Source organism: Mustelus asterias, chromosome 18, assembly GCF_964213995.1.
Source record: "Mustelus asterias chromosome 18, sMusAst1.hap1.1, whole genome shotgun sequence".
Lineage (NCBI taxonomy): Eukaryota > Metazoa > Chordata > Chondrichthyes > Carcharhiniformes > Triakidae > Mustelus > Mustelus asterias.
Genome location: NC_135818.1, coordinates 75,920,104 through 75,943,362, shown reverse-complemented (window position 1 = coordinate 75,943,362; position 23,259 = coordinate 75,920,104). Strand labels below are relative to the sequence as shown.

The window sequence follows — 23,259 nt, the reverse complement described above, 5'->3', positions numbered from 1 at the left end:
GTCCTCTTGGTGGGGTACATCAGGGAAATAGATATCCTGCTCTGACCTGGTGCCCATACAAGTCTTGTCACTGGGAGAAACTGGGTAACCATCACAAAGGAATCCTGAGACCAACCTTAGTACCTCCCCGCTCTCTCTCCCCTTGCCCACCTGGATAGTGACTGTACCTGCTGGGCCACTCGGCTGTTGGAATTCTTCAACATTTTAACATCTGTGCAAAATAAACTGGCCCAAGTGGGATGTTGACCAGTGTCTTCATGGTTGTTACCAACAGTCTGTGAAATCCCAGCAACCTGTCTCAATTATCAGTTGGTTATAACTCCTTGGTTATAACTCCTTGTGTCATATTACTTAGTGTATGGTAGCGTAATGGTTATGTTACTGGACAGGACTAATAATCAAGTGGCCTGGCCTAATAATGGAGAGGATGTACATTCAGATCCTAACATGGTAGTTTGAGAACTTAAATGTTTGAGAATTTGAATTCAGTGTTTTATCAAACTGGTTGTCAGCAAAAGTCACCATGAAGCTGTTGGATTGTCGCAATTAAGTCAATAGCTCCAAAAGTGACCTTTAGGGAAGGAATTCCTATACTCCAATGCTTTTCACTATATGATAATACATATGACAATGTAATCAAATCAAATCAAATCATAAGACCATAAGACATAGGAGCGGACGTAAGGCCATTCGGCCCATCGAGTCCACTCCACCATTCAATCATGGTTGATTTCAACTCCATTTACCCGCTCTCTCCCCATAGCCCTTAATTCCTCGAGAAATCAAGAATTTTGGGTTTTTACGACAATTGATGATGGCTTAATGGTCCTCAGTGGTCTTTCAATTCCAGATTTTTACTGAATTCAAATATCACCATCTGCCATGGTGGGATTTGAACCCAGGGCCCTAGATCTTGCCTGGAGTCTCTGGATTACCAATCCAGTGACAATTCCACTACGCCACTGCCTCCTCTATCAAAATCCTGCCAACTTTAACTGATCTGTTTTTTAGATGACTCCAGTCCCACACTATTGTGGTTGGTACGGTGGCACAGTACTTAGCACTTTTGCCTCACAGCGCCAGGAACCTGGGTTTGATTCCCAGTTTGGGTCACTGTCTGTGCAGAGTCTGCACGTTCTCCCTGTGTCTGCGTGGATTCCCTCTGGGTGCCCTGGTTTCCTCCCACCTCCAAAAGACGTGCTGGTTAGGTGAACTGGCCATGCTAAGTTCTCCCTCAGTGTACCCAATTAGGTGCCAGAGTGTGGCGACTAGGGGATTTTCACAGTAACTTCATTGCAGCATTAATGTAAGCCTACTTGTGACATTAATAAATAAATTTTAAACTTTAATCCCTAAATGCCTTCTGAAGGCCCACCACCACATTCTCAGGGAAACCAGGGCCCTGCCAGCAATGTTCAGATCCCGGGAATGAATGTTCTTGGGGATTGCAGACTCTATCTTGGGTCTGAAGTATGAATGCCCAGATGTGAGGACAGACTTAGTGGCAGTTGTGGTTCCTCAAGTAGCCTCTTTGCGCCCATGTATTAAGTCCCAAATTTATCCAATTCCCAGTGAGTTAGTGCCTTGAAGAGATGAGGGTGAACAAAATAGACGTAGCTTGGCTGATTGGACCATTAAAATGTATTTAGTTTTTAAACCCCAGACTCTCTTTGTGGTGGTCACAACCTGCTATTCATTGTCTAGATTTAGCCATGTCAGGAACGAGAAAGGAACCAGTCATGAAATCGGTTTGCATATTGCTGAGGTAGAGAGTCTGATCAAGAAGTGGGCGTTCGACTTGGATGCTGAAGAGTGATCCTAATTTAGCGCCCCCCCCAGCCCACCCATCCCCACATCCTGTTCTTCCTCCCCAGCCCTATCTCAGCCCACCTCAGGAAGAAATATTAGCATGAAAGTACAGTGGCAGTCAGGGGTAGAAGGCAACCACAGAGACTGCATAACCGGACATTGCAACCTGTATGCTAAAACTCCAACCACTGCATCTCTGAGACCAGAGGAAATCATACAGGGCGCATGTGGTCTGGTACTAGTATTTCTTGCTTATATATAGACAATTGAACGTGTAATTTGTCATTTCTATAGGACACTGATCAGCAGTAAAACAAAGACATATTTCACTTTTCAGAATTTCACACATTTTTTTGAAGCAAGAAAAACAAAGTTTTTGTTTCGCCTGTTACTGAGACTGCAGCAGTTTGGTAACACCACCTTTATTTCTTAATTGGGTCACTTGCTTTGGATGTTGTGAGTCATGGCATTTAGTCACTGCCATCTTGTTTGCATCCAAAGATTTGTACTAAGATATGAAGAAAGATAATGCAAATGATGGAAGCCTGAAGATGAAACAAAAAGTGCATGGTGGTTCTCGCAGCCCCTAAAAAGGAAAGAGATGGATTTATTATTTATGCCCTTCATCAGAAATTAAGAAAGTGTTCAATGAGCTAGCTGCAGAGGGAGGAAGAAACGCTACTGCGTAAACGCATGTTCTTACTCCTTCCTCACAATGTGCTGGAACATTTTGCGATCAGCATTGTCCTTTCGATGTCTAATGACTGTTGCTATGTTGCCAAATGAAACACCAAATTCTGTACATATCAAGATCCCACAAATTGCAAGTGACCAGTCAGCCTGTTCTTATTGGTGTCGGTTGAGTGAGGAAAGTTGACTCGGAACACCAGTACAACTTCTTCGGAAGAGATCATGGTTGCACAGTGTGGTTGGGAGTGGGGGGGGGGGGGGGGTGGAGATGGGGTGGTGGTTGGGGCTGGGTTAACAAAACAAAAAGCCCAAAATTCAGCCTAGATTAAGTGCTGGAGACCCAAAGTGACCTTGAACTCAGAACTTCCTTGACTTGGAGGCAGTGTGAATGGAGCCAACACCAGGAGAGAAAGATTGGGTGCCTGCTAAGAGTCAGATTGAGTAAGCATCGACAGAGGCCCACTCTGAAGTTACAATATTTTATTGTGTTTCAGGTCAGAAGGCTGACCTTTAATTTAATAGACAAATGAGACAAATTTACTAGTGCTCAGTTGTCATTTTTTTCTGTTTTATAAATCCCCCAAGACCCAACACTCTCAACATCACATCGTTCAGCACTGCATACATACATTATCATTTGTTTGCTCTGCCCTATTAATGACTCCCCTCTGTATTCGCTAACCTATATAATGTGGCTATGAGACTGTGTCTGTGTAATGTCAATTACCACTTAGTTGCTAAATGTATGCTCTGCATAGCTCCATTAAAATTAAAATACTGTCTGTACATTGGCTCGTGGGATTAGGCAGGAGGTTTGTGTAGATTTACTACGATAGGAGCTAATGGAAAACATAACTGTTAACAATCTGAGGTTTTCAATTAGCCATTCTCTGATTGATTTTTATGAAATCTCATCGACTGATAACCATGCTTCGCTGAGCTAACCACAGGCACATGCTGCGATATCAACAATTTTTTTAATTTGGGGAAAAAAAACACACTTTTATACCTAGCAAAGTAACAGAAAAAGTGGCAAGTCCCAAGAAATACTGCATCCGAAGTATGCGGATGGAATACAAAGCCTTCTTGTAGGTACTTCTTACAATGATGTTTCCTTTACAGCTTGTTTCACAAACACACCCCACCCCATACCAAAATCGAATTATTCCTGGCTTAAATATGTGAGACAGAGTGTTGCAATTTTGCTGTAACCAATTGAGTCTTATTGTAATCGCAAAGAGCGTTGGATGGGTTCAATCCTGCAGGAATTTGTTTCAACACAGTGTCTGGGTCACTGTGATTGAATGAGACGAGTTCCGTTTTTATATATGAAGGATTGTCGACGCTATTTTGCATCTGCATTTTGTGAATTTGTCTGTTTTCCCCCCCCACCCCCCGAAGACAGTAGGGCCTGTTAGTTGCCTGTGATTTAAGCAAGCACTCACAGGTGACATAAAGGGTTGACGTATTCACCGGTCTGTTTCCGGCTGATTCACGATTTTTTTCACCCCGTCCGGCGTGTACCGAAGCTGCTGATAGTCCAAAGTTAACTTCACCAAACGTGCATGAACAAAATCTCCCTGCAGATCGAACAAACCAAAACAGCACCCCCTTCAGGAAACCTGTTCTATAAACTTTTCCTTCTTCAGAACAACTCTCAGAATATGTTGAAGGTAAACTATCAGGATTCAAAAGGCGGACGTTGTATTCAGCAGGCTTTGTTTATCTCTCGATAAACACTTTAAAGTGAAGGCTTTCACGATGAATAACCAGAGTCAGTCGCCTGTACACTGTGCCAGCGAATAGTTACATGTGAGAGACATGGGAATGGTTGGTCACTGATTTTCTGAGTATCATTGACAGATTTATTCCAGTCAATGTAGAGCGAGTCAGATGTCTTTCCTTTTGATTGTCTTACCTTGTATAAATTATGAATGCATTATGAACTGATAAATACAAAGAGCAAATGGGAGAGAGAGATCACACCATGGCTAGTTTTTTGAGCTCTACTAGGTCTGGTTTGTTAGTTCTTAGTCCCGGCTGGAGACAATACACACCTCTTTAACCTGTGCTTAACCCTCTCTCCACTCATATTGTCTGTACCTTTAGGACTTGATTACCTGTAAAGACTCGCATTCCAACCATTATCTTGTGAATTGAGTCTGTGTCTATATATGCCCTGTTTGTGAACACAACTCCTCACTCACCTGAAGAAGGAGCGACACTCCGAAAGCTTATGCTACCAACTAAACCTGTTGGACTTTAACCTGGTGGCGTTGTGAGACCTCTTACTGTGCTTCCCCCAGTCTGACATCTCCACATCGTGTCAGTTCTTCACAGGGCTGCTGTAGAGTAGTCAGCCCTTCCCCAGGCCAGGCTTGAAGGTGCGGGGTAGGTGAGGATCATGGCCAGCCTTTAATCAGAACACTTAAAAATAATGCGTGCATTGACTGTGTACGTTTCAATTAAAAGCTTACTCGTGTGGAATTTACTTCTTGTATATTCCTCAAAAGGCTAAAATCTTGTCAGCCACTAAGTTCACCTTTAACTGTGAATATCCTTTCTTTGCATTTCAGTTAATTAAAAAAAGCAATTCTGGCGCTCATGACATCATTGGGGAAGTGTTGAGCCCAACAGTGTAGGTTAGCTGAATTAACACGACTATTCTGGATTAATGACTGTCTCTTACTAATGGTTTAATGATTTGCTCTCTTACTGATGGTTCAAATCTCTTGTGCTGTGGGGTTCACCTGCTCCTCTAGGTCAGAATCCCAGTGATACCACAAAATGTCACTCTTTTAAAAGAATAATCTGAACAAAGCAAAATTGCATCGAGCTTGATATGGCTGCATCTAGTATATCTTATTTAGTGTGCTGTTCTCTCTGGGCTTGAATAATTTTTCTGTTTTGCCTTGGCTTTTACCTGCATCAAAAATGTAATTCATTTGTACAGCCTGATAGGGGGTAATTATTGTTAAAGAATACCAACAGGTAACTCATATCCCAGTGGTTCAGAGGATAAAGTTCTTTGAGCTGTCGAAACCAGTAATGGCAAAGGACTCGGTCTGTTGCATCCACTGTCCAAGCGGCCAGAGGGCATTCAGATTAGCTGCAGTGCCTTCAGCTGAGAGAGAGCGAGAGAGAGAGAACGACCACAAGTTCCATTCCTGATCTGCTTTACCGCAACCCCCCCCCCCCCCAACTCTTTTGGTGAGCACACGCATCTGCTGGGAGGCATTGCATGGCCACGTAGCCTGTCAGGGTCACTGCCCAGTGTGTCCAGGAAGAACCAGGGTCCCAGAGAGATAGCAGACAGCTCCAAGTCAGGAGGGGAGGGGAAAAAAATCTGAAAAAATACTTCCGGTTAGATGCCAAGTGACCTCTCGGGTAAGTGCGTTCAAACTATGTGGCATTTTCTTTATTAGTACAAGCCACATCCGAGACCGCTTATTCTTATGAATGCAGCTATTAGAATCATAGAATCATAGAAACCCTACAGTGCAGAAGGAGGCCATTCGGCCCATCGAGTCTGCACCGACCACAATCTCACCCAGGCCCTACCCCCATATCCCTACATATTTTACCCGTTAATCCCTCTAACCTACACATCTCAGGACACTAAGGGGCAATTTTAGCATGGCCAATCGACCTAACCCACACATCTTTGGGTCATTAATGAACAGAACCAATATTTCAAAGCTAAAAACTGAACACCCCTTGATGCAATACCCATTTTATACATTCACCTTCGAAATCATAAAACTTTTTAGGCTCAGTGAAGGACCAGTAAACCCAGCAGACCATTTACTTGAGATCAACACCACATATCCAGAGACTTTTCTCTCTGGACATTGTACTTGCTGCCAGTTCAGCCTGCTTAAACAATCCGTTCATTTCAGTCACCTTCCCTGCTGATTTACTTCACCTTAATTTAAAATAGGGTTCAGAAACCGAGGGATGTCATTTAAAAATTAGGAGTGATTAGGGAATTTGTGCAAATGGTAATGGCCATATGGAATAAGTTACAGGGGGAGGGGGGAACTGGAAGAAAAAAAGCAATGAAACAAAATGTTACAGGTTAAGGAGACAGCTGTAAATATATTTGTCGAGAAACTGAAAGATGAAGGGGTGTGAAATGGGGAGGGTGTTGACTTGACTCAGAAAACCCAGTGAGCTAGATGGACCGAATGGTCATCTTCAGTTCCTTGTGGTTCCATTGCCGAGGACACACTTTTCAAGCGACGGGGGTGGGGGAAGTGTTCACAGTGCAAGGCATTATTTTTCTCCATAGAGACGACTGATCTGTGTCGATCTATTGCCGGTGCTGTGCTGAAGAGATCTGAGGGAACTTAGTTGGAAGTGTTTAAAAGCATCTTTGTGGAAGCGCTGGCGGGCAGCCGCGAGAGCATTTCCTCAGGGTCGGCAGGGAGACGGCAAGGCTCAGTTCCTCTTTTTTTTTGAGAGGAATGCCGATTTCGTTGCAAGTTCACCTCTGAAGCACCCCTGATGAAAAAGCCATGTGTGTTAGGTGGACGCGTGTGTTTTGCGAGTGGAGGCCCTTGCCTGTGTCTAAAGACACTGTATATTTTACTTCCCTCTTTCTTTTGGCTATGCTTCAGTCTGAACCTGTCAAAAGCAGATGCAGAGTCGACTGGCTCACGCTGAATTTCAGTAAGACGAGAAGATGAATCCCAAGTCAACAGAATGAATGTTCTTTGTACTATGTTTTAACAATGATAAAGTGTATATTTTGGGTGGGTTGCGTGATGGGGGGGGGGGAGGGTAGCGCGGGGGTGCTGGAATGTGGGAGGATAAGGAAGACGAGATTTGTTCTCGCACTATAAATTTTCCCCATCTGCCCATCACTCTGAATAACTCGGGTGGGTGGGAGGGCGGCTGGTGGGGCTTGGAGTGCGTTACGTCCTGTCACTAAAAGATAAAGAATTAGGCTATCATATTAACACAATGTACTGGGACAGCCTTAATGAAAAAACATTAATGGCATTCTGTAGTGTAGCAGTGAGCAGGTCATTAAAGTTCCCCTCATCAAGAACCATATGGAAATGGCTGTAGAGATCTCCAGTAAATTTTTTGAAGTATAATTGAACAGCTGTCCCTGATTAATTGATTAATTTAAAGCCAGGAAAAGCAGGTAAAACCCAAGGTGAAGGATGCGGTTGCACATTAAATGGATAGAATACCACTCCTGGGACATCCTCACAGGTTCTGTATTGTGAGGATGCACTCGGTTGACAGTGTTAATATCGAACTGGCGATTCCCGTGTCTGGAGTCCAAGAGGACTGGGGTTGGCGGGGGGCTGCTCAGATAATGTGCTTTAATTCAGAAGCTGCTTCCGACTGGTTTTAACGGTGCAAGCTGAGCATTTGCAGCCACCTGCACCGTAGGAGGTATTCCTACTTTGGTAGCTAAGAGTCAGTTTCCTGACTGCAGGATCACAGGAATTTGCAGCACAGAATGAGGCCACTCAGCTCATTCCATCTGTGCCAGCCGCAAAAAAAAAATAAGGGCACAGCAGGGAAGAGCACGATGGCACAGTGGTTAGTACTGCTGCCTCACAGCTCCTGGGACCGGCTTGGGTGACTTGTCTGTGTGGAGTTTGCAAATTCTCCCCGTGTCTGCGTGGGTTTCCTCCAAGTGCTCTGGTTTCCTCCCACAGTCCAAAGATGTGCAGGTTAGGCGGATTGGCCATGTTAAATTGCCCTTTAGCGTCCCAAGATGTGTAGGTTAGATGAATTAGCCATGGTAAGTATACAGGGTTACGAGGATAAGGCGGGGGAGAGGGCCTGGGTAAGATACTCTGTCTGCGAGTCGGTGCCGACTTAATGGGCCGAATGTCCCCTCCTGCACTGTAGGGATTCTATTCTATGATTCAGCTGCATATGCAATTCGCATCAGAATGCACGGTTCAGGACAGAACCTAAGAGGTTAAAAGCAGCGGCCCGATAAAGGACAGCCAGCTAGCTGCCATTCGGAAGCACAATGCTGTCAGCCAGAAGGCTGTCGCTTATATCACCCTGTCCCCTCCACCCTCCAGATTACTTTTGTTGAGTTCTAGACTCAGTCGTCAAGAGGAAGACAGGATGGAAATTCTCCCCTGAACTGGTCATGTGCTACACCTTGTGATTTGACCAATTAATACTCGAGGCAGGTTCTGGTGCCAGCCAGAGAGAGTAGAGTGAGTGTGGGGTAGAGATAACAAACTGTGATGCGGGTTTGGCTAGGTAGTTGAGGGAGGCAGCTGAGTTATAACAGCTGGAGGGACTATTGCATAAGGGAATGCTTTCTCATTTCTACTTGTCCTCTGACTAAGTATCAGTGACTGCAATAAATAGAGTGCAACTGATTAGGCAAGGACTGAGTGGTCTTAACAATTGACCTCTGTTACTATTAAAGGTCTCTGGTTTATATTAATTTACCAGCAGAGATAATACTACATGATTCAGTCCATGCTTTGTTTGCTAATTATTGAAAAATAGCTTTTGGTTGTCTCTGCATTATAATTGATTCTGTCACAGCATTAGATTAAACTAATGGAAAATTGTCTTGCATTGAAATTTAAAAAGTGATGAGAGCAGCTACTCAGACATTCTGAAATCTCTCTCTCTCGCTCCCATACCCCACAATGCGTTAAGTCAAGACACATCGCACTACTCTACCTCCTCCTTTAACCCATCCACGTGAAGATATGAATGCCAGACTTCCTTGTTTGCACCAGTTACACTTCCCTTCAGAATGATACAGCACGGAAGGAGGCCATTTGGCCCACTGTGGCTTGGATGGCTCTCCGAGAGGGCTATCCAATAAGTTCCACTCCCCGTCTCTCCGTTGTCCTTCTCAAGTGATTATCCATTTCCCTTTTGGAAGTTACTTTTGGTTCTGTTCAAATCGTAGTACACTCAGCTTGAGAAATATTTAAAATTATTCTCCCCATCTCACCTCTTTCTGTGTTTCCAAATCCAAGCTTGCTGTCCCCAGAATGTGGTTCTCTGATTTATCTTTTCCTTTGCTCCTACTCATTTCAGCAGCTTGGCCAGGTTCCCTCACGACACCGCTAGATTCTTAAAAGAGAAAAAACATGCACAAGATTCTCTTCTTCCTGTGCTCAGAGCTGTTGAGGCACCTTGGCACACAGAGGTATGGGAACATTGGGTGTGGAGGAGCACAGTTTCTCAACACGGCCTGGACCGTTTTATTTTCCCCACCCATCAGGGAGGTTCCCCCGTGGCCATGGGGGAGGCAGTGGCGGACTGTTATTGTCACTGGACTAGTAATCCAGGACACTGCTCTGGGACCTGGGTTCCAATCCCACCACGGCAGATGGCGAAATTTGAATTCAATAAAAATCTGGGATTATAGGTTGATTGGTGTAAAGATCCATCTGCTACACTGATGCCCTTTAGGGAAGGAAATCTGCCGTCTTTACCTGATCTGGCCTACATGTGACTCTGACCTATAGCAACGTGGTTGATTTTTAACTGCCCTCTGTTCATGAGCAATTAGGGATGGGCAACAAATGCTGGCCTTGCTGGCGATGCCCACATTCAATGATAGAATAAAGAGATGTCATCTGTCTGATATTTGCCACACATACCAGTGATCAGATAGCCTGTAGGTGCAGTAACATACAGTCCAAGGTAGATGATGTTAACTTCCCTTGACTCTCGTATTGAGGCTGAGGTCCAGGTTCTGTTTACCTATTGCCTCACATGTTCATCAGATCCAAATTGGCTGCTGTTCTGGTGACACCTCAGATTTAAAATTCTGATCCTCGTTTTCAAATCCCTCCGTAGCCTCCCACTGTCTTATCTTTTGACCTGTGCCAGTCCTACAGTCCTGTGAGATCTCTGGCACATCTCCAAATTTCAGTTGCCCTCACAATAGGAACCCGTGCCTTGAGCTGCCTAGGTCCCATGTTCTGGAATTCCCTCCCTAAACCTCTCTGCCTCGCCTAGCTCTCTCTACTCCTATAGGACGCTCCTTAAGACCTATCTCTATGGCTAGGATTTGGTCCCAGTATTAGCACAGTGTCAGGATTTGCCAATTCTCCCATGGAACCCTATTTTGTTAAAGCGCTATGTAAATGAAAGTTATTGTTGGTTCTGGTTTAACAGAATGCATCTTTCTGTTTTCTTGCAGGTAAAGATGAGCCTTCAAGCTACATTTGCACAACATGCAAGCAGCCTTTCACGAGTGCTTGGTTCCTGCTCCAACATGCACAGAACACACACGGATTTCGGATCTACTTGGAGGCGCACCCATCAAACAGCCCCCTTACTCCTCGGATCGGCCTTCCCCCCTCCTTGGGCCCAGACCCCATCTCACAGTCCCCCCTTACCACGTTCCTCGGTGAGAACAATCCTTTCAACCTGCTGCGGATGACTGGACCTATCCTTCAGGAGCACCCGGGCTTTGGCGACGGCCGCCTCCCCAATACTCCCCCCATTTTCAGCCCGCCGCCTCGCCACCATCTGGACCCGCATCGTCTGGACCGCCTTAGTGCTGATGAAATGGGCTTGGTATCTCAGCATCATAGTGCCTTTGACAGAGTAATGCGCTTGAACCACCCACTGGGTATCGAATCCCAGACCATGGACTTCTCCAGGAGGCTCCGAGAACTAGCAGGGAACAACAGCTCCACTCCGCCCTTGTCACCCAGTCGCCACAATCCTATGCATCGCTTACTTCAGCCCTTCCAGCCCAGCCCCAAGTCGCCGTTTCTGAGCACTCCGCCACTCCCTCCCATGCCCCCCAGCAGCACAACCCCTCCTCAGTCGCAAGCCAAGAGCAAGTCCTGTGAGTTCTGCGGGAAAACCTTCAAGTTCCAGAGCAACCTGATTGTCCATCGGCGTAGCCACACGGGGGAGAAGCCGTACAAGTGTCAGCTCTGCGACCACGCCTGTTCCCAGGCCAGCAAGCTCAAGCGTCACATGAAGACGCACATACACAAGTCAGCCTCCATCACGGCCAGGTCAGACGATGGCCTCTCCACCACAAGTTCACCCGAACCCGGCACCAGTGAGCACGCGGGCGGAGAAGGCTGCGGCTTGAAAGCCAACATAACAAATTTCAACACTGGCCAAATGAACGAGAACGAGGAGGAAGAGGAGGAGGAGGAGGAGGAAGAGGAGGAGGAGTTGGAAAATGAAAGCAGGCCCGAGTCCAGCTTCAGTATGGACTCGGAGCTGAGTCGCAACAGAGAGAACGGCTTCAAGTTGCCAGTGAATGAAAAGCACTGTGTTCTGGGCAAGGTCATGGAAAATGTAGGCCTCCGGGCAATCCAGCATTACAGTGACGTGCTAACTGACAAGCAGAAGCGAAATAGCTTCTCGAAACGATCCTCTGACGGTCAGAGAGATACTGGGGACGAAGACTCTGTGGCAGGAGAACTGGATCGACCAGAAGACGGCACGGTGAATGGAAGAGGCTTTGGTCCTGGGGAACCTTTCCCTATCACGTTGCCTCGGAAACCCCCCCTTATCACTAGCCCCTCTCTGTCGATTGCTTCTGCGAAAAGAATTAAAATGGAGAAAGACCTAGACTTGTCCTCGGCACCTTTAATTCCCTCTGAGAATGTTTACTCTCAATGGCTGGTGGGCTACGCAGCATCAAGGCACTTCATGAAAGACCCATTCCTGGGATTCGGCGACTCCAGACAATCTCCCTTCGCCACTTCTTCTGAGCACTCCTCGGAGAACGGCAGCCTGAGGTTCTCCACTCCGCCCGGAGACATGCTAGATGGAGGCCTCTCGGGCCGCAGTGGCACGGCCAGCAGTGGCAGTACCCCTCACATGGGAGGACCCGGCCCCGGAAGGCCGAGCTCCAAGGAAGGACGCCGGAGCGACACTTGCGAGTACTGCGGCAAAGTGTTCAAAAACTGCAGCAACTTGACAGTGCACCGCAGGAGCCACACCGGCGAACGGCCTTACAAATGCGAGCTCTGCAACTATGCATGCGCCCAGAGCAGCAAGCTGACGCGCCACATGAAAACGCACGGTCAGATCGGCAAGGAGGTTTACAGGTGCGACATTTGTCAAATGCCCTTCAGCGTTTACAGCACCCTTGAGAAACACATGAAAAAATGGCATGGAGAACACTTGCTGACAAGCGACGTAAAAATCGAACAAGCAGAAAGAAGCTAAAGCTCCTTGAAGTAAAAGAGACTTGGTTTAAAAAAAAACACACACACAAAAAATTCAATTGTAAAGCTTAATTAATTGCCAACTGAGAAAGTCGGCCCAGAGTGCCTCCTGTGGCACTTAAATATTTTCAAGGTATAATTTGTGTCTGAGAAGTTCAATCAAACCTGAGGGTGATGTAGAGGCAGTAAAATAATGTTGAGCCTTTTCAACTGTGCAATAATTTCTGTATTTATTGTTTTTTTAAAAATATTTTTTCAAGCATCATGTGCAGGTACTTTTTTTTTTCCTTTCCATTTTTTTCGTTGTTTGAAACTTCTGTTTTTTTTTGGGTATCCCTTTTGATTTTACCCACTTTTTAAAAAGAAAAACCTGAGATTACTTGCATTTTGAGGTGCAGACCTGTAGAAATAACCCTTTTCCCGGGCCGCTGCTTATGTGGAATTGAATAGTTAAGCTACTCAACACAGTAATTTCTTGAATAGAAGCCGCGTTTACTCATTCTTCTGTTTTTGTTTTTTTTGCAAGGGGGAAGGAAGGATTGGAATTGCACAAAAATATATATTTTTTAATTTTAAAGATGAGAGAAGAAAAAAGCCACAGCGGATCACAATCCTAATCGTAGCACTTAAACGGGCTTTTATCACAAGCTGGGTTCGAAATGTAGCACTGATCTCACCAGCCTCTGGTGTCTGGAGCTGCCATTGTCGCTTTTCATCAATGACGCCTGGCTAAAACTAATGCAGTTCGTAAAGATCACAAAACAAAAAGTAGGCAAATGAGAGAGAGAGAGAGAGAGAGAGAGAGGCAGTTCACTACCTGGTATCCAGTCTTTACCAGCCGGAAACTTAACCTAAGCAATAACGGACTTTTAGTTGTGTTATTAATTAGTGAATAAAACGCACAGCAAAGTAAATCGAGCAAAGTTAGAAGTGCATTATTGCCAACACATACGAAAACATCTGTGCTCGATTGTGAGCTATATGCATTATTGTAGAGATGCACTGCTATTTGCCATTAGGAGTTAGTTGGTCTTTGGCCACTGTGTTACGTAGCTAAATTTGTACCTGAGATATTTCCTTTTTTTGAACCCGCACCTTAACATATTTGTTTTTTTAATTATAGAAACTGCGACTTCTGAACAAGAAACTATGGGAAATCTATGGTCCAAAAGGGTTATGGTATACATTAGGGAACAACCGAGATTAAAAGTGTCAGTGTTGCTTAGCATAGCATTCACAATGCTGGCACTATAAAAAAAATGTTAATGTCAGTTGACGGTTTTTGTACTGCCATTCAATTTGACATGAGTGCCTTGAATATTTGATCTTCCTAATGAGTCTCTGAGACAAATGCAAAACCATTTTTTGTGAAGTTAAAAAAGTACTGATTTGAAGAAGAAAAAAAAAACACACAACAAAGAGAAAAATGTACGTCATATTAGATTCTAGAGTTCTACACGCACCAACAATCCAGCATTTGTAAAACAAAAAAAAACAAACAAAAATAAATCAGCGGACCTTCACGCCAGCCGCTACAAGTTGGTGAAGACGAGACAACATCCCTTTTCCCCCATTTGCCCCCCCTACTTGCCCATCTAATCAACTTCGGAAAACCAGTTTGACGATCTGTGCTCATCAATTGACGCTGCAGGAACGCTGCTTATACTGTGGGAACCCCACTGTAGCAAGGCTCAAAAGTTTTTAAAAACAAAAAAAAAAGATGCCTCCAGAGTCCCAACAAGAACATAAAGACAGTTACTCATCAGGAACAATGGCTACTCCTTATTTTTTTTTCGTTCTGAACAGAGTTTAGTGCACTCAGTCTCGAATAAGTTTACAGTATTGAATATATACAAAGGTGGAAAAAAAATAACAAAAAAAAATTGTGTGTGTGTGCGTGCGTGTGTTTGTTGAATGATCAAGAGATTTTTTTTTTCCTGAAGTTTGCTTAGTAAATACATGGATGCCATTATGGCCATGTGTATATTGGGTTCTCTCTGATTCAACTGGTGACGGGGTTTAATATATATATTACAGTTTCTTGATCACTGTAAAAGTGTACCAGTATTTGTAATAATGGAGAATGCTTGGGCATTTCACAAAATGGAGAAAGAAAAACAAAAAAAAAAATTTTTTTTTTCAAAAATGGAAATTGTTGCAGTAAATTTGTGGGTCTAAAATTGTACTTGTCACTGTAATTGTAAAGTCTAATTGACTATCAGTTTTAGTAGACTTTTTTGCCTTGGGTGTTTAATCTTTTTTCAAAAATTGTATAGAACTTGTATTGGGAAGAACGATTACTGCTACCATATGTAGACAAGAAAAAAAATAGTAGAAACGTGCATATTCATGTAATTGCTTTGCTTAAATCACATTCCTGACCTGTACTTTTTTCCCTCTGTTTCTCTGGAATGGTTACTTGGTATTGATTCATAATAGTGTAGGCACTTGCTGTATTTATACAGGAGCTTGTATTTTTTAACTGTTTGCTTGTCCTTTTAAAGGTACAACAAAAAAAAAGTACCTTTTTTTTGGTAGTGGATTAGAAAAAGAACACACAGGCTGCCATAATATATTTTTTTAATTTTGGCAGGATAAAAATAGTGCAAAAATAATTTGTATGTTCTGAAATCTTATTGTACAGGAGAAAAAGAAAGGTCGTGTAACGGCCTTTTGTTAAAAAAAATACAAAAAGGAATTAGGAAATGCATTACTGGTCACTGATAATTTGATTTTTCAGTTGTACAGTTTCTCTCCCAGATTCCCTGTTGGATATGCACGGTTTACAGTTTTGCCAGTCTGTTTCGAGTCCTTTTTTTTCCCCTTTGTGACTTGCTGCCTTCACTCTCCCCCATTCACACGGACTCCGCTCAGATCCGTTGTGGTCAGAGTTAGTTCTGACCCGAATGAAAACTAAAATGTGTTGCATCTCACGCTGCTCTGAGGATCATTCAGGTGCATGACATTGAAGACAGTAGATGAACTGTGTCATGTACATGCCGGGGAGGTGTATGCGCACAGGGATGAGAAGTTTCATTATTTTGGGCACATTTATGCTTTTTCTTTGTTTTGTAAAATAGTTACCGGGATTGTCACTTTTTTAAAAGAAAAATTAATGACTAAATTAAATGATAATGTACGCAGTATGTAGTTACCACTAGATGTCACTAAAGCATTCAGACATATGTGCGCTAGCGACCACTAGTGGTAGTGAATTGATACTGCATTTCTCCTCCATGGGACCACCTTAAGAGTTCCATATTTTTATTTTCTCTTGTAGCTCCTCTCTTGTCCCTGATGCATCCACATTACGTGCATGGCACTATTTTGTTCAACGTTTCCATGGGGATTTGGGTTTCAGGCCTCCTTGATCTGCTGCTGTGTAAAACTGATGAGGCAGGTACAAGTATCTGTTGATCTAACTGCCATTTGGTTTTTTTTGTGTTAACAGGATCATTCACTCCTTATTTCACATTCCACGGGTTCCTCAACATATGTAATGATAATAGGTAAGAGGTGGGATGAAACCTTTTGTATTTTGACACTTTGAAATTTGCACTAAAAGACAGAAGCAAAGTAAACTGTCCTGGATGAATAATCTGTACCTTTCACTATTAAGGTCTGAAATATTAGCACTCCACTACCTAAAGACATGGGCAGCATTCATTAACCTCCACGTGTTTTAAGTTGCTTATCAGTTGATGGGCTAAGTGGCTTGAAGTATAAAATTGTTAGTAAGTTTGATATTCAGACATTCCAGTGCATTTTCTGTAAATAAAATGTAGCATGAAAGCTGGAGAGACTCCATTGCATATCTGTTAATCTGCCACTATTGCTGTTTGGGCTAGGTTGTGTCAGCTGTTGACAATTACACATTTTTAATTGATCATTATTTAGATAAGATAACAAGAGACCGTTGACACATTTTTCGAAAGCTCTAGTAGACAGTCTTCTGTATGATGCCCTTTTGATTCTCCAAGCAGCATTTTAATGATTGCAAATAGTTCAGTGAGATGAAAGGAGGCTCATTCAACATTATCCCACGTTAGGGCTGAGTTGTCAGCCTCACTAGTCCAAGCGACGCAGCTCCCAGTGGTTGGTTGACAGAAACAGAGGTGCCAAATTTGACAGATGTGTAATTCTCATTGGCCAAACAAAAGAATGTTGAATTAATTATGTCAATAAAGTACAATCCATGGAGCCAACTTTTCCTTCAGTGTAGCACTTCTCGGGGCTTCTCTCAGTCTTCTTGGCATGTCAATCATAAGTTTACCCAGCCCGTGTTTGGAAAGTCATGTCCCTTTTACGTCTTCCTTGCGAAGCACACAGGCGCCATAAAGAGCACTGTGGTGATTTCTGCAAATTGCACACTTGCCATTACTGCAATGAAAAATTGGACCAGAAAGTAAATTTAGGAATAATAGATGGGCACCAAATGGTAGATATGATTAGATTTCAAATGGACGTGTTCTGGAGTTACATCTGGTACCAACCCCGTTCCAACCAAGGTCTGTTTTCCCACCCTAAGATAGCAATATGCCCTCAGTGTCTCTCTGTTCTCCAAGTGGCACTTTGCCCAGCAAAGCTTCAAAAAAAAAGTGACATTGGAGGACAGACATCCATATAGAATTGTACAGAAAGGACAGGTATCTCTTATTTAGGGAAGGTTTCATATCACTGAAGGGAACAGAATCGAATGTGTTACAGCAATATTCTACAGCCTATTCTTTTCAGCCACAAAGGGAAAGAGTTAGTCATCTTGTTGACGATTTGCGAATTGACAGACACTGCATAGACTCCAATGGACACGGGTTTACAGAACTAGACCACAGATTATTTGCCTAATTTTTCAAATTTGGTGTGCGAGAATCCAAGGATCTACAGCCTGGAAAAAAAAGCGTACCTTCTGCTGAAAGTGCCAGATGTCAGTACTTGGTGCTGGGGATTAATGAACTCTGAAGTAGAGCCATTGTACCAATTACACAATGGGCATATGCCTACTTTCGTAAAGTTGACAAACTTGAAAAAAAAACTGAACATTGTAGCTTCTTGTTTAGACAACCTGCCTATGTCTATTTTATATTGGATCAGTTTACGATTCATTGATTGCTCCTTTATGTAGTGGTGTTTAATGGTCTGACATTGGTCCCCATCACTACCTGGTGTTCGGGCTGTGTTGCTTTGGCAGCTTCTGACCTTGTGCGCCACGACAAAGGACTCAACTCCCCATGCTGCCCTTTACAACAGTCCTTCTCTATGAGTAGATTTGTGAGGAAAAATACTGACAAACGTTCAAAGGTTAAGAGCTCACGTTTCATCCCACCTCTGTTGAATACAGTCCACAGGTTGTTTTATCATGACCAAAACACTTTAATGGTGCTGTTGTATTTTTAAGAATTGTACTTAAAATGCAAAGCAAATCAATGCCACTTGAGTTGGACCTATTTGTAACGGCAAGGCAAAATATTTTATTAGCTTTTTTTCTATTTCTGTATTTAGAGCTTTTTATTGTAACTTGAGATTTGGTCTTATACTACAAGTTTGAACTATTTATTATTGCTTGTGTTGTGCTCTGTTTAAAACAGATGCACGTTATCCTTTTTTTATGTTGAAGTGCTGACCAGAGGTCACATCAGCTTGGCTTTGTGTAATATTTATTGTTCTGTTTTCTGTACAAAATCAAGCCCTCTCCTAAGCCACACTGTTTTCAGCTTGTGTCTACCATTTCATTCATACACTCATCCAAATGTTTGTCCCATTTTCAAGTGAAAGAAATAAATCAAAAGTTATCTTTACAATCTTCAAACTTTTACCTTTCTGCCTATTTTTTTCCCCTTTTCAGTACCTGGGTTGAACAATATATGTTTAGCAATTTAGGCCTGCGTGATGATGGCATCGCAGGTCAAGTTGAGCACAATCAAGACCTTAGTGAAATAATAAAAACCTTCAATAGCACTAGAAATGATAATGGAACATATCCTTGCACTTCATCCTGCGGCGTCTGGCTGAGCCCTAATGGCCCACTCATCCCGTTGAGTAGGTCAATAACGATCAGAATTTTTTTTTAATAGGTTATCAGTTAGTGCATATGTAACCAAGGACCCAATTTGGCATACAGTGGCATCATGGACGAACCAATACACCCTGTTTTATTTTACAACCATCTTTTAATTATAAAATTCTCGAGCCCGATTCATACCTATTGGGCATCATTTCATCCTTTTACACACACACACAAGCACAATTCATTGGTACTTTTCCCACGCACAAATAAAACAACTTTTTCAGCCTTTTGCTCTTTTGTTATTTTCAGTAGACAGTTGTCCCATTAATTTATTTTTTGCAATTGCACTTATTTCATATCCATTGGCACCAGTTTATCCAAAGTTGAGTAACAATAAAAAAAATTGACTTGTTATATTTACATAAGAAATTGACTCCTCTGTGTCTACTTATTGCAAAAGTTCCTTTTATTTAATAACTAACTGATCATTTTAATGAAGGCATTTTTTTCCCCCAATTCTGGTTCCACTCCATGACAGAATGTGATTGGGCCATTTGAAGATGCTGTTCTTTTGGAAGGGATTTAAACAAAATTTCCCATGTACTAGTTAGAATGCATCCATGATAGATAACTTCCAGAAACTAAACCTGAAAATCTTGTACACGTTTAGTGTCTGCAATGATTACTTTGAATTGGAATTACGTAGTGTATTGAAAAGCAGAGTAAAGTCTCAGACAGTGGGCTGCTTACTGAAAAAGCTTATTCAACAGAAGTGCTTCGAATTAAGTGCCACTGTTCATATAAAATGTATAGAAGCAACCACAGACCTCCCAGGGCTGGAGGAAACCCAAGTGCTCTAGAGGCGCAAACCAGCATGTATAGTGACCAAAGAAATGATGATCAAAATCGATACATAAGTGGCATGAGCAAGAAAAGCTGTATCTTGTGAATTTTTCAGAATGTGGAAAAGCCATTTAGGCCCAACAAGCCCCTCCCATATCACTCAAGTGCTCATATTTCAGCAACACATTTAATTGCCTCTTGAACCAAAGTCTACTGTCCAGGTTAATGCCCCTCCATGAGAACCGGTTCCACAGGGAGATGGTGATATAGTGGTATTATCACTAGACTAGTAATCCAGAGATTTAGCAATCCAGATAATACTCTGGGGACCCGGGTTTGAATCTCACCACAGCAGATGGTGAAATTTGAATTTGGTAAAAATCTGGAATTAAAAGTCTAATGATGACCATGAAACCATTGTCAAAAAAACCCATCTGGTCCTTTAGGGAAGGAAATCTGCCATCCTTACCTGGTCTGCCCTACATGTAACTCCAGATCCACAGCAATGTGGTTGACTCTTAAATGCCCTCTGAAATGGCCTAGCAAGCCAGGGCAATTAGGGATGGGCAATAAATGCTGGCCCAGCCAGTATCACCCACATCCCATGAATGGATTTAAAAAAAGCAACTGTGCTCCTCTTTAAGTAGAAAAGTTACCCCAGCTCTCCCAATTTCTGCTAATTTAAGTTGCAGCCCCTGGTATTAATGAGCAACCCTTAGGCCAACTTCTAATAATTATTTTTGTCATGTTGAAAACTTATATTATTAAGATTACCCAAAAGTTTTTTTTCTCAACATATAACCTCAATTTCTGTAACCCTTCCTGTTGTAACTGTCTGATACTGGGACTTATCAGTGTTACTCCAAATGGTTTGTAATTCGCAGGACTTCTGAAAGATGCCTCCTGATAATGGTCAACTGGAATCTTAGAATTAAGTATTTATTAGATTTAATGATTGCAGCATAAGCAAGTTGTATGTGCAGGACAGGGTTGTCATACAGATGTAACATATAGTGGGTATGGACGAACATCGCTGAGGAGGATAGCAGAGGAAGAACTTTAAATTGTTTCTGACTTGAGAACGTTGGGCACATTGTTGGGTACAAAGGGACAATCTTGTACTCCCTCAAACACACAAATAACATGCTTTGAAATATACTGCATTGAATGTAGTGCGATTTTCTAGTAATCTCTTCCTGCACAACATGCACATCAGTACTACTTTTATAGTAACTTTGGTTTAACCTTCCTGTCACATGCACAGTAAGCAAGACTGAACTAGCTGATTAAAAATAAGCAAGTCTACCTACTACCCACTAACTTGCAATGACAGGCTCATAAGCCAAAACAACAGTGAGACAAGACTTGCACATTAAGACATCCAAATGCCTACATCATCAAAAAGGTCACAGGAGACCAAGTGTGCGCAATAAAATTTCTCAGCTCCTATTATTGAAACTGCCCTGGATAATATAAGATGCTCAAAAGTGTGCTGCAAGTTAAAATGTCACGGTTCATATAATGTTACACAGATTTATTTTCGTCATTTATGCTTTCATTGGAACTTTTTAATAGCCTTCCACACATTGCCAATATTATAGTTTGTGGTAAATTTTTACTTACTCCTTCTCGTAAATGAATATAAAGAACCTGCTGGCAAGTATCTCGGTGAAATAGCGAATGTGCTAATTTTCAAATAGCTTCCACATTTAATCAATGCAACAGTTAGTTTGCCCCGTGGAGGGTGAATAAAGCCAACCATCTCAGACATACGCAATGCTAGAATCAGACTAATAATTGAAAACTTGGCTTGTGCTCAAGGTTGCTTTGTATTTTGCTAGAAGGGCTACAGAAGAAGAGTTCCACAAGGCCAAAAAGTAGCATGCTTAAATAACGGTTCAATGACAGTAGTTCTGAGTTTGTTCAATGCCCATTTCTCATTTCATCCTCTCATTACATAATTCCTTCCTCGATAAACTAGAATCACTTTTCTTATCTGCTTTCCTAAAGCTCAATGCTTCTGTAAGTGAGGGGAGCATTCACTGGAAAGCTTTGTGTCCACTTCAGCCTATGAACATGACCTTTTAAGTTTTTAATTAAACATAGTTCAGAAAACAAACATTTCTGGCTATGGTAGCCATTGATGGAAATTTTCCTAAGCTACCCGATGGTAATGATTGTCCCCAATTCAAAGCGATCTGACATTGCATTTGTTATTCTGGAACTTCTGAGGAAAGTGTAGAGAGCTTTAATGGGGTGAATGTGTAGGATAAGTGTCAAGGCACGGATGTTTCTTTTGATGGAGGCATTCACTCATGCTTCAATAGCTTATCTTCCCAAATGTGTTACTTGCCATGGCATTAAGTATGTGTTTGCTAAATGCTTTCGGTCATTAAAGAAATGGCAAGGAAAAGCCTTCCATCTTGGGATCTCGCAGTCTGAAGTCATCTCTTGTGATCACTGCCTCAAGTGTAGTGTCGAAATAGACCTTGGAAAGGAGGAGAAAAGAAAGGCTCTTGGTTGTAAGATAAAAGAGTCCCATTAGACAAAACTATCTTTAATTGCATTACTGTGAGACGAGCAGACATTTTCCTTTCCAAGTTTGCAAATTCATGGATTAGCATTGTTTTATAATGATGAAAGGTGCATTCTATGGAATGTGGTTATTTGAATTCTGTAGGGAGCACCATGCACAAATTGCTTGAAAGGAACAGCGATAATTTTCTCAGCCTGCTGTGAAGAACTTTGTCATGTGCCCCTCAAACCTGCTGCTGAACTCTGGATTCCTTCTGATTTTGTTTAAGATGCATTAGCTAGCCATGCTAGGATAATTATAAGAGAGCTGTCTCCTCCCAGTGCAACACACCTTGGGAGGGCCAACCATTGGGTATTCATCCATCGAGGAAAATCTATCCAACACTTTAAGATGACCAAATGAAACAGATTTCCATAATCTACAGCCATTTTGCAGACAGTTTTGCCCGGGATAGATTCGTATGAGACCTAGAATGCCCCTGAAACTACAGCTGTCCAGCTAGGCAAGGGAGATCATAGAATCCCTACAGTGCAGCAAGAGGCCATTCGGCCCATCAAATCTGCACCGATATTCCCACCCATGCCCTATCCCCATAAACCCAATGTATTTACTCTGCCAACCCCCCTAATATTTAAGTTATGAAGAGAGGTTGGATAGGCTTGGGTAGTTTTCATTGGAAGAGGGGCAACCCGATTGAGGTGTACAAGATTATGAGGGGCATGGACAGAGTGTAGAAGGAGCAGCTGTTCCACTTAGTTGAAGGGTCAGTCACGAGGGGGCACAAGTTCAAGGTAAGGCACAGGAGGTTTAGAGAGGATGTGAGGAAAAGCTTTTGTGATGCTCTTGAATGTGCTGCCTGGGAGAGTGGTAGGGGTGAGTCGCCTCAGAACTTTTAGAAAGTACCTAGATGAGCACTTGACACAACATGACATTCAAGGCTATGGGCTGGTAAATGGGATTAAGTGGAAGGTCAGATGTTTCACACATGTGGGTCCAGACTCAAAGGGCTTCGTCTGCACTGTATGATTCTATGACTAAGAGGCAATTTAGCATGGCCAATCAACGTGGGCCACACATCTTTGGACTGCGTGGGTGTAAAGTGTAAGAATGCCACAGTAATTGCTGGGGCTGGGTAATATGTAGAAATTAGAAGACAGATCCAGGAGCCATAATGGCACAAAGGCAACACAATGGGAGTGAACCTATTCAATTTTCTT

At 42.7% G+C, this 23,259-nt stretch overlaps 1 protein-coding gene across 3 annotated transcripts in view; it reads left to right on the top strand.

The window, feature by feature from the left end:
* The window catches only part of LOC144507275 (B-cell lymphoma/leukemia 11B-like), a 170,318-nt gene extending 151,238 nt beyond the window's left edge, over positions 1 to 19,080 (top strand). For 2 of the 3 annotated variants that reach the window (XM_078234307.1, XM_078234306.1), the window contains exon 3: positions 10,658 to 19,080. In XM_078234307.1, coding sequence (XP_078090433.1) covers positions 10,658 to 12,660 — 2,003 coding nt within the window. In that variant the 3' untranslated portion in view covers positions 12,661 to 19,080. The remainder of the gene's footprint in view (positions 1 to 10,657) is intronic. The other variant, XM_078234308.1, reaches the window with a different exon arrangement.
* Positions 19,081 to 23,259: the final 4,179 nt, after the last annotated feature.